Consider the following 12,352-nt stretch of genomic DNA (forward strand, 5'->3'; position numbering starts at 1 on the left):
CAGGAAGGCACAGCTAAGTAATTTCTCAACACTCAACGAAACTGCTCTAAGCAGCCCTAAGTAGATTATTGGGCTCTGCCTACCCAGGTCTTTTTGAAGATTATTAGACAGTGACCTGAGCAGTGACCTATTCCATATATATTGCTAATTCCATTAATTTACTTTTTAATCGGATACGTTGAACATGCTAGGGATTGGGAAGAGAAACTGACAAAAGGTAAAATCCTCAAGATGCTTAAGAATTTTATGAGATGGTTAGAATATAAAGATGGTAATTTAAGAAATCATTAAGTGATACACTCATTGATTTCTGATAAATTTTAGAATGTTGATATAGTGGAGATAATTAAACCTATTTTAGGAGGTGGGGGGAATAGGCTTCAACACCCCCTTGCAGATGCAAGGAAAACTGAAGAATTAGTTAAGGGAGGCCCTTTTTAAAGCGAAGTAAAACTTGGTGCTCCATTTCTGTGTGTCCTGCAGCAGATCTTTCCTACCTCAACATTTCTGGGGGAAGAGAGAGGAACATTCCTCATCTAAAAATGCAGTCCATTCCATCCCAAGGACTTTGCAAATAGCACATGAGTAGCTGCACTGATATGCTGCAGGTAGAAGAAAGAGTTGGTGGACCAGCACTATGCCAATTACATGGCAGAAATTCAGTAAGGGGTACTCTGAAAGGCATGTAAAAATGGAATCCTACTTTGAACACATTTGTTTACTATTAAAAGAACTCTGTATTGAACTCTTTTGTAAATTGGGAGAATCCTTTGGAATGCAAATAATGCCCTTTTTTAATGACATGACAAAGGTTCATTCCAAGAGCCTGAAAGAGACACTATTTATTGAGCATTTGATAAAGCCCAGGCACTATGCTAAGTGCTTTACAGATGCCCTTAAGATAAATATCATGCCCACTTCACAGATGAGGAAACTGAAGGTTAAATCTGAAAGAACTTAAGGGAGTGCATAAGAATACAGAAGATTCAAGAAGACAATATGAATGTGGGAGTGAAAGAAGAAATTAAAATTGGAGCAAAAAGTGCAACAAGGAATGAGGCTAAACATTCTTCCTAGAGGTGGGCCTTAAACTTGACTGATTTTCCAGGAAACTGCCACAAGGGGAACCTGACAGGTCAGGAGCCGTAAGATAGTAAACAAATTGCTCAGGAGTAAACTGTCCTTATAATTAAGATCAAACAAGAATTTCTTTCAAATGCCGCATAAAAGGCAACTGTGAAGTGCTCCACAGCGTCCTCAACCACACCCTTACAATGGGCTCCAAGTTTGGATTCTCAGGGTTCCTTATGTCAACACTTCAGGCTAGTGGCGTCTCACTCAAGTCCAGTTCAGAGAAATTTCGAATGTTAACTTGCCGAAGGTCCCCGTGGGTGGGACCGTTAGGGCTCTGAACTCCAGTCTGCCCTCGTGCTTTCTATTCTCTCTACCATATTGCTTCTTTGCTTTGGCTCCTCGTCCTGACATGTACTGGCTGTAACATCGTGGGCAAGCCTCTTATACTTTAGGAGGTTTTCTCTCATCGACTGCAAAGCAAGCATGATAATACGTATCTTGGAGAACCGTTGTGAGGGTTAATTGATATGAGCCTGGGACGTGGGACCATTAACCATAGTTAATGGTATTCATGCACCCTTCGCTGTGAATTCAGGTATTCTTATATGACACGTTCTTAAAGTAAACATTTCTATACGTTCCATTTCAGATGGCAGGGAAGAAAGACAAGTTTCTTTGGTCAGATTCTATCACCAGGGATGAAACGTTTGAATTGCAACAAAATTCAGCCAATTGCCGCAAAATTCTCAATGTGTTTTTCCATAAAATCATAGGTGTCCTTATTCACCAGTATGGCTAAAAGTACCCTTTCCTGGTTTGCTACATGTACATCATATACGAAAAGATAATGACTTTGGCAGGCTATTTGTTAGGCATCATTTATAGTAACTGCAAGAAGACTGGAAAGAAAAAATTCCAAAATGGTCATGCCCCAGGTGATTGGATTATGCATGACTGCACTCCTCTATATTTGCACTTCATCTGAAGTTATATTACTGTCATAGTTTTTTTTAAAGTATCCTTTTTATTCAAACAGGTTATCTCTAGGTGGTGGGGTTAAGGAGGCCTTTAAAGCGTTTCTTCATTTTGCTTATCTGTATTTTTCTATAATGAATGTGCATTGTCTCTGTGAACAGAAACACATTATTTAAATATATGAAACAAACTTTATAATTGGAGATGGAATTGGAGGGAAGTGGGTAATATGGGAGAACAATGAACCAGCCACGGCAAGCAAGTAATTAACCCTTCACGCCCCTGGGACCTCAGGAGAGCACAGCAAGGTCAGTGGGTATTTAAAGGAGGCAGCTCAGGAAGCCAAATGATTTTCTCTTTTTCCCCAGGCAGTAGGAAGACAGAGTGATAATAGCCATCACCTGAGAGAATGAAGTAGAAGTTACTTTTGTATGAGCTCCTGGAGCACAGCAACTGTTCCTTATTCATCTCTGTATCCCCAACAGAGGGTCTGCCAAAAAGTAGGTGTTCAGTAAATTTTTGTTTCATTGAATTTGTTGTTGGAGGAGTAAATGCTGCTAGAAACAGACGTTATCAAACAAAAAGCTGGTGGAACCCTTGGAAAAATGGGCTCCTGTGGTCTGGGAAACAAAACCCCTAAATGGCCATGTGCCAGCAATCTAACAGATCCACTCAGGCAGGCTTAAGCAGATTAACACCTACTGGCTTGGGTGAGAAACCCTTTTTGCCTGGGGACCAGAAAAGAACACCCCTTACATTCCCTTTCCTATCAGTGGGACCTCCAGTGAGAATTGCCGCTGCTTCTTTTTTAAGGAAACTAATAAAAGGAAATGTGTGCAGTTCACAGTTTGTGCTTAATTTTTAAGACAACTCTAATGCTTTTCATGTATTGGTAAAACAATAACAAGCCTTCCCTATTTGCCTAATTCCCCCATCTTTCTCTTTTTCTCCCTGACCCGTACGCCCACCCTTACTTCAAAGTCTGAGAATAGTGGAGAAAGCCCCCTGATCTCTGAGAATATGATAAAGATCCCCAAAGATCTGAAAATCCTATAAAGATAATTGTCGTTCATGTTCTAGTATGAAAACTGCAGGAGAGGAAGATTTTCTTTCTTTTCTATCCCCAAGAAAATGTTTTTTGTTCCTGAGCTTTTGTTGTTGTTTTCTTGGAGGGGGTTTTCAACTCAAGATAGGAAGGACGCTTGAAACATAACAGTCAGTAATGACTTGTTGAATAAATGAAGGAATGAATGATACATCATCCAACACAAACCAGACCTCATGCTATTTTCTTTTTATACATTGGCTCACTGAACCTCCCAGTAACCTTTTGAGGTCGGTGGTATTACCTCCTTCTTTCAGGTGAGAAAACTGAAGCCTAGGACTTGCTCAGGTGAGTGGCTGAGTTGGGATTTGAACCCAGATCTGCACAACTCCAGAGCCTTTCCAAAACGACAACTGCTTCTCACACTTGAACGTGCATTTGAGTCACAGGAGATCTTGTTAAAATGCAGATGCTGATTCAGTAGGTTGGGAGCTGAGCCAGCAAGTCTGCATTTAGAACAAGTTTCTAAACGATGATAATGCTGTTGGTCCGTAGACCACACTTTGAGCAGCAAGGCTCCATAAACAACCCATCGCCTCTGGTCACTCATGCTGCATGTTGAGGGCCATTAAAGATCAGAAGTTGTAAGGGTCTGGTATAGACTTGTGAAAATTCAGGCTACTTTCTAGTCTATCTGGGCATGCCCTTCCTTCAGATCTTGAACTAAACCATTTGAACCTTTTCTCCACTAGGATTCTATGAACCATCACAGATGTTGCTCAGGTTTTGATCTAACCTAAGCCTTTTGTTAGTACCTTCCTGAGAAATAAGCTCCTTTGAGTATGTCTAGATTCTGGAACTGCCTATATAGTAGCCACTAGCCACAGATGGCTCTTTAAATTTAAATTAATTAAAACAAGGGGCACCTGGATGGCTCAGTCGGTTAAGCATCAGACTTTGGCTCAGGTCATGATCTAGCAGTTCCTGAGTTCAAGCCCCACGTCAGGCCCTGTGCTGACAGCTCAGAGCCTGGATCCTGGTTCAGATTTTGTGTCTCCCTCTCTCTCCACCCCTCCTCTGCTTGCATCCTATCTCTGTCTCTTTCTCTCAAAAATAAATAAACATGAAAAAAATTAAAGTAATTAAAACAAAATACAACTAAAAATTCAGTTCCTTCATTACACTAGCTACATTTCAAGTACTCTGTAGCCCCATGTGGTTAGTGTCTACTATTGTGGATAGCTCAGATTAAAAAAAAAAGTTGCCATCAACATAGAAAAGTGAACTTGAACCATTGGCTATCCATGACTCTTTGCCCTGTCGGCTACCATCCATCCTCAAGGCAGTAGGGCTTAAGGAGAATACTTGCTGAATTTGAAAACCTCATCTGTTTGCATTACACTTTACCAGTAGCCCCATGACCAGGAGCAGCAAATGGATCTGTTCCCAGAGAGAGATGGGGATTCAATATCTGTCCACCACCCACCTCTGCAACTGCCCCACTGCCACTTTCCCCTTATGTATGTCCATTAGTCAGTCCTCAATACGCCAGGCCCATCTCTGCCTTAGGCCTGTGCACATGCTGTTCCCCACTACCTAAAATGTTCTTTTCCTCTCCCTAAACTTGATGTGGCTGACTCTTCCTCATACTCCAGGTCTTGGATAAATGTTTCCTCCTCAGGGAGGCCCTCTCTGACTATTTCACAGCACACTATTATTATTCTCTTTATGACCATTTGAAATGGTTTATTTAGCTGGTAGCTGACTTTTTAATGTTTTAGTTATTTCTGACAGAGAGAGAGAGAGAGACAGCGTAAGCAGGGGAGGGTCAGAGAGAGAGAGGGAGATACAGAATCTGAAGCAGGCTCCAGGCTCTGAACTGTCAGCACAGAGCCCGACGCGGGGCTCGAACCCACGAACCATGAGTTCATGACCTGAGCCGAAGTTGGACGCTTAATGGACTGAGCCACCCAGGTGCCCCAGTTTACTTCTGTATCGACTCTTCTACCCACTAGAATATAGGTATCACAGGGGCCATGACTATGCCTGTTGTTTTCACTTCTGTACCCCCAGGACATGGCCCAGATTTGACACAGAATACATGGGGTGAACAAAAGAATGAATGAGCAAGTCCAAAGGCCCCCAACACCAACCCAAGACCTTGATGATGTGAAGTCAAGGAAAGATTAAGCAATCTATTTTCAATCCCAGCTTACATTTCCTAATTCCACTTCTTTAGAGAAAAGGAAGCAGCAGGGATAGAGGAGGAGGTTCTGTAAATGAGTCATCGTGGGCTCTGGGGCAGGGCTGCTGTGTCCACCCTGTCCCACTCATATTCGCTGCCCTCAGATAACTGAGCTTTTGTTATTCGGAAAGAGTAGGGGCCAGTTATCTTTGTTACATCCTCAAGTGATGTAGAGAAAATGCAGCTGGGCAGGCCAGATGTTCTACACTTAGGGCCATTTATAAGGAATTTGCCTTTATTTCTTTAGGCATCCTAGCATCTCAATGATTTAATTTGCTCGTTTTGTGTTGCAGGGAACACATGGTGGGAAGGTGAAAACATGAGTTTAATAGTTAACTTTTATTGTCATTGCTAAAGGAGGGAATACTTCAAATGCCATCATAAACCAGGTCTTAGCGCCCTTCGGAGGCCTCACCAGGACAGAGTGGGAGCTTTACAGTTTGTGTTAAATGACAGTAAAGAATTGCAGCCCAATGTCACGTTAAGTGGGCTGGTCAGTTTGGCACCACCTGCCACGCTCCTGAGGAGGAAAAGAACCACTTTACCTTAATGAAAATCGAAGTTTCTGAATTTTGCTGGGCCAAGAGTGAGGTGGCAAGCTCACAAAGTTAGGGAAGAAAAGGGAGAAATGGGCTAGATTTTATCTTGTGGAAATCTGTTGAAATGGAATCCTTTACCCAGTCTCTTTTCATGGCCTTGCCATAGACTTGAACGTGTCCAGTCAAAATCAGCCACATAGCACGTTCAATTTTAGGTGCCTGATATTCCTTTCCTTTCACTTTCTTCCAACCCCCGCTCTCCCTCCCCCGCTTTTAAAAACTGTTTTAATAAAGACAATCCTAAGAAAACATACTTAGAAATACATGTTAAGTATGGGCATAGAATGAGATAGATGAGCAGAATGGTTTCCCTAGTGAGTCATAACTCATTATCTATAATATACTACTTTGTATCCACTAGTCCTTGTGCTAAAGGATGCCAAAAGATTATGTGCAATGAATTAATTTTCTCTTTGTGCTCACCAAGCAGACATAATACTGTTCTCTTTTTCACAGCTGAAAAATGGGGAAGTGTCCATCAAAAGTGAGACACTGATAATGTGGAAGGGCTGCAGACACCTGATTGGCCTTGACTCTAAATCGAACTTGACAATATATACATCATCCGAGCAGTGATATTCAGAGTATGCTAGAGACCCAACAAAATTAACTGAGTCACATAAAATTTCATTCAATGTGTTAATGAACTGTTTTAGCCAGGAGCTGTTTTGTTTTATTTAATATTCCCCACTCCTTTATTTCTTGCTTTCTGGTTTGGGTCCTTTTTAAAAATTGCTTTTTTTTAAAAAAATTGTTAACCACTTCAGATACTTTTTGGAAAGTAATGGTATATAAATCAACCAGTAATTTAAAGATGGAAATAAAAATTAACTGGGCATAAAGACCATATGTTAACTTAAAAAAAAAAAAAGAAAGAAAGATAGCAAATGCATTTTATAAGATACACAATAATTGTTTTCAAATTTGCAATAGTGGTCAATGAAATATTTGCACAAATCCCCAAATTTAAGAAATCTACTATAACAGATTTTGTAATACCTAGGTGTATATCATGGACAAATGTGCTTTATAATGCAATGTCTATAAAACCATACATGTTGTTAGGAAATTACGTTTATGTCTCCTCCAAGACCATGACCCACATGCATGCCAAGATCCACTCTAATTTCACAATGGAGTATTTCAAAAGTGGTACTTGAGAAAAATATTACACATAGTTTTATCTAGGATGACATTTTTAATGCCCCCTGGAGATATCTGAGAACAAAGCAGGAATGTGCCAAAATCTTCAAAGGTTACAATCATCTGAAGAGAACCTGTTTCACATTTGTATTTCTAAGAAGCTACTTTTATGACTCTTGAACACATTGTGCAGAAATCTCTGAACATATTTATGGTATTCCTGTGGCTCTGACTATCACACCTGCCACACCTTGGGGCCTCCAAAGTGCAGTGAGGAAAGCCAGGCAGACTCACTAGCTGGATGAGAATTATGAAGAGATCCTAGAAATCTTGCCTTCCCACCCTCCCCATCCCCTATGCCCTATGCCCTTAGAGTCTCCTCTAAGGAGAGGTAGACTTCCTCCTGCTATGCTGCAGGAAAGGTCCCCCTTGAACCACTTCTGCTTCACAATGCAGAACTGTCTTATTTGCATAATTTCCCTGTTTATTTATTTGCGTAACATCCAAGGATGTTATCACTACCTGGCTCACCTAGGTGTCTCCCAGGAGAGTGGGGGGTGGAGGGTGAGGGCAGGCAGGATTATTCAGATGACTGGCTGAGAACTGTTCTTACTGCCTGGGTTTCTTCCTGAGGCAGGAGACTGGGGGCTGCTGCCCCATATTCCAGCCTTGGAAGGCCCCCTGAGAAGCCGAAGAGCTGTGGACAGTGCTCAAGTTCTCTTCCCTTTTCATTTTCAGGGGCTAAGACTGTTCTTTTCTTTACGGCTCTTCTTCTCAAGCCTCCTAAGCATTGACTACAATGACCCATTTTGCGGAGAGAAAATGGGAGGAACCAAGGAGGGGGTCGTGTTCTTCCTCCTCAAAGTGGACACAAAATATGATTTCAGGTGCATCCATGTCAACAAATGTGATGCCAAAATCTCAATTTCCACAAAAAAGGAGGACTCTTTCCAGCTGCGTACCCAAAGTGAAATCAAAGCTCCATCTAATGCCAGTTACTGACAACCCTACGTTTCAATACTGTGAAGAATCCAGTCTCCTTAATAGTCCCTGACAAAGGACCACTGCGTCTGTTGGCAAGTTTCTGCCCTTGGCAAAGTACAGAAGAGGGCAGGCCTTATAGGCTCTTCAACACCTGCTCTGAGTAGTGCTCGTTCTAGAGAGAAAGGAAACTTGAAGGAAGGAATTAATCAAAGATTCTTAGGATGCGTACTTTATGCTCTCTGAAAACGACATGCTCTCTCCTGCCTCCAGGCCTTTGTACCACTTACTTCCTCTGCCAGGCTGCCTTCTCTCCCATTATTCAGCCTTCCCAGACCCTCCAGATACCATGGCCTCCTTTTCTGCTCCTCCTTAGCCCAACTTAGCACTCATCAGATTTTTTGTGACTGCCAGCTTGCCTATAAGAACCCTAACCTCTAAATCATAAACTGCCAGAGGGTGAAAACCTGAAGTGTTCAGTACACAGAAGTCACTCAAGAAATATTTTTTGGATAAATGGATAGATAATGGGTGGACATGTGAGTGAATGAACGGATAAAAGACAACATCCTAAATAGGGTAATCTCACCCTGTTTATTTGGTCTTCAAAAATATCCAATTCAGTCCCTAGTATATTCTGAAAATTATTCTAAGTAGAACTAGGATATAAGTAGGCTCATGCTGTGAGGGTCTGGAGGAAGATTTTTTTTTTTTTGAAAGAGAGAGTGCGGAAGAGAGGGGCAAAGGGAGAGAGAGAATCTCAAGCAGGCTCCACATGTTCAGTGTGGAGCCAGACACAGGGCTTGATCCCACAACCCTAGGGTCATGACCTGAGCTGAAATCAAGAATCGGGTGCTCACGTGACTGAGCCACCCACCCAGGCACCCCTGGAGGAAGATTCTAACCTAGAGGGTGAGGGAAATGAAGATGAGTAGGATTTCATCAGGTGGGGGTGGAAGGAGGAGACCCCAGAGGTGGAGCAGTGTGTGAAGCGATTTGGAGAATGAAAGTGCTTGCAGGCTCAAATGTGAAGCAGTGGACTCTGTCCCAGCACTTTGAGGAGGCACAGATTCAGGGGAAATAAGCCCAGTGGGCAATGAGAAAGTGGACAGAGGAGAGCGGAGGCAGGTAGCCAGTTTGAGGGTCGGGGATGTCCGAGATGTGGGGAAGGCCCAAACAGACAGCAGTGGTGCCATGGCAAGGAGTGGGGGTCCACCAAGATTTGGATTAGAACGACTGGCTTGGGAGGCATGGTGGAGAATGCTGGCTGCCTCCCCGAATCTATTCACCCCCTTCCCTATCTGGGGACATGCTATCCTACATCTCCCAGCCTCTCTGTGCAGTTACATGAGGCCAAGTGACTAAGTCCTCACTGGTGGAACAGAAGTGGAAGTGACATGTGCTACCTTCCAGCCAGAGCCTTTGAGAGAATGGACTTTCCCCAGTGGCATCGTCCACTTCTGCCAGCTGGTTGCAGACTTGACAAAGCCCAGGGCAGTGGTCCTCAAGCTAGTGTGCATCCGAATCAATGGGAGGCTTGTTGAGCAAGTCTCTGGGCCTTGCCCCTGGGGCTTCTGATTCAGTAGGTCCGTGATGGGACCTGATGATGAGCATTCCTAACAGGCTCCCAGGGGGTGCTGACAATGCTGGTCCACGGACCACACTTTGAGAACCATAGCCCTGGAGTATGGTGCCACCTAATACGGAAAGAGCAAGTGTTTCCAAATGGTTGTGTTGAACAGAGACTCCTCTCAGACCTAAGCACACTGCCAGGACTGTTTGCAAGCACAGAATAGATTTCTCTGGTGTCAACTCCATACATTTTGGATCTATTGTTGCAGTAGCTTAGCCTACCTTAACTATATAAATGCTGAGGGAGAGGAAAGATGAAGCTGACTCCCAGATTTGGAGTTGGGTAACTGGGAGAATGGTTAAGCAGGTTTGGAAAGAAAGATAATGAATTAATGATCATGGTCTCATGACCATTATGCTCCACAAACACCGCTCTGTTCAGCGGGCCCAACCCCACCCAAAGCCCATCTAGCAAAGGGTGTTTCTGCCTTTGGTTCCTCTCCTGTTTGTTCCTCCTCATCTTTTAAGGAACATCTTTTGAGTCTCCCCTCTCTCCTTCAGGCGTCTTTCCTTCCTGCCAGAGTTCAGGTGGGAAGGAAGGGGATTGTTTCTCCCTCTGATCCCCTAGAGACTCAGGTGTAGCCCTCATTAATCACAATGACCCCTCTTTCTATCTGGATAGCACCTCAGAAAGGCAAAGCACTTGGGTCTCTCTTACATCATCTCATGCCCACGGTAACCATGTGAGCTGTTCTGCACACACACACACACACACACACACACGCACAGTTATCATAGATTAGCTAACACTTCCTGAATATTCCATATACACCTTATCATTTTCACAAGTCTTCAGGACATTTGTTGAATGGCTAAATGACTGTGGTGCCCAGAACAAGGAATTGAAGCTTTCTTGCCCTTTACTTTTCCTCCACAACCTTGCAGTGTTATTGTGAGATAATTACGCAAAGTGATAATGGACATCAGTGACTAGCTATCACCATCCTTGTATTACCTCTTTTCCATTTCTAAACCCTGTCTTGGCATTCAAGATCCCCCAGGATGTGACTGCAATTTACTTGTCTAGCCTCATAAGACTCTTCATGAACCTCCTACCAAGTTTCACATGGCCCAAGAAGGCCCCACGTGTCTCTACCCCTATGCATCTGTTCATACCGCCCTCTTCCCAGAAGCCCCTTCTGCTCCACCTTCCTCAATTAAAATGAAGTTCCAGCTCAGACCCATTCCTTTGTGAGGTCTTCCTACTGCCTCCAACCAGAGGGAGTCTCCCCTTCCTTGGAGACCCTATAGCATTAGTCTGCACCTTGTTGATCACCCCATCTCAATATGGTCACCATGTCCTAGCAAATGGCTTTCTGGCTGCCTCCCTTTCCTGAGATGCCTCTCAATTTCTGGTTCCCAGAGAGTTCCTTTTCTCATTTTCAAGAAAGAATGGCTGTGTATTAATTTATGTTTTATATCATGTAACCATTTCAGTAGATTAGTTTTGGGGAAGGTGGAGATTTTATCATGTACTTAATTGGCCAACTTGAAAACAGAAGCATGTGGAGTTTATACATATGAGTAATGAATAACTGCTAGGCATCTATAAATCCATGAAAATACTATGGTTTTAGCATTGTTTTGGTTAGAATGTTTTTCCGGAAAGCTATTGCTGTAAAAGTCAACTCCCCACTCAAAGTATTTAGGAGCCTTTCATTACCTGTAGTGCTGAGGCCAGTGTACTCAGGGGATGGGTTGCTGACGGGGGAGGATGGAGGTGGCACTTCCACAGATGTGGCAGATTTTGCTGGCGAAAATGATGGCACTGGTGAAGGGGTTGGCGGGGTAGCCTCTGTCAAGATAATCTCTTCTCGGACTTCTGCTATGGGTAGAGAAAGGGTGGATTCTCAGAGCCAAAGATCAAGGCAAGTTGTCTTTAAAAGACTTTAAAAATTGAAATATTCTTTCCAATCTGTGTGTCATGTCACCCCTCTACTTAAAGCCCTTTGATGGTTTTGTATCACCATTAAGACATGCAAGCAGTTCCCTTACACACCCATGCCCCACTCTAAAGAAGAAAAAGACATCACTGGTTTCACACCACTTGGCCTGTCCACTACAACTAAATTCTTTCAAACAGAGAGCTAAAGAAACACAGAGCATAGAAGTAAGAATGCAAAATTAGACTGCCAACTAGGGCAATTCCCAGTGAAATGCTGGCTTACCAGTGCTTCCTTCTCCCTTCATAGCTCGCATGAGCTCATTGGCCCGCTCCTGACAGTGCAGGGATTCTAATAAGTAGAGCACGTAGTCATCGAACATCAAGTGAATTAAGTGAAAAGACCCTGGTGAAAGAAGATCCAAACAGAAAGGTAAGTCATGGCTGCACACATATGCCTCTCCATCTGGTCAACAGCCCGTGTAGCTGGGCTTGTACTCTAATGCTCTGTTCAAGACTCTCATTCCCCACTCCATTATCATCTCCATATGGTCAAAAGTTGCTCTTCTTTGCTGTGTCCTCAGCCTAGCCTAGTGCTTGACATAAGTAAGGTAAATGTCACTAACACTTTGTAGCAAGTGAGTCTTTTCCTTGCTCAATCTAACTTATCAAAAATGGCGCCAGTTGAGCCATCCATCCAAATGTGTGAGCCCTCACAGACCCACTGGCCTTACTCATCCTCATTTGAGCACCACTTACTGTGTTCAGCGTGTATT

General features: G+C 43.2%; 1 protein-coding gene across 2 annotated transcripts in view; it reads right to left on the bottom strand.

Moving 5' to 3' along the window:
• RFX4 (regulatory factor X4) overlaps positions 1-12,352 on the bottom strand; it is an 80,244-nt gene that overhangs the window by 15,318 nt on the left and 52,574 nt on the right. For both annotated transcript variants that reach the window (XM_039230450.1, XM_039230451.1), the window contains exons 10-11: positions 11,863-11,982; positions 11,358-11,519 (exon numbers count right to left, since the gene is read on the bottom strand). In XM_039230450.1, coding sequence (XP_039086381.1) covers positions 11,358-11,519; positions 11,863-11,982 — 282 coding nt within the window. The remainder of the gene's footprint in view (positions 1-11,357; positions 11,520-11,862; positions 11,983-12,352) is intronic.

Source organism: Hyaena hyaena, unplaced genomic scaffold (assembly GCF_003009895.1).
Source record: "Hyaena hyaena isolate Hyena2069 unplaced genomic scaffold, ASM300989v1 scaffold_46, whole genome shotgun sequence".
NCBI lineage: Eukaryota > Metazoa > Chordata > Mammalia > Carnivora > Hyaenidae > Hyaena > Hyaena hyaena.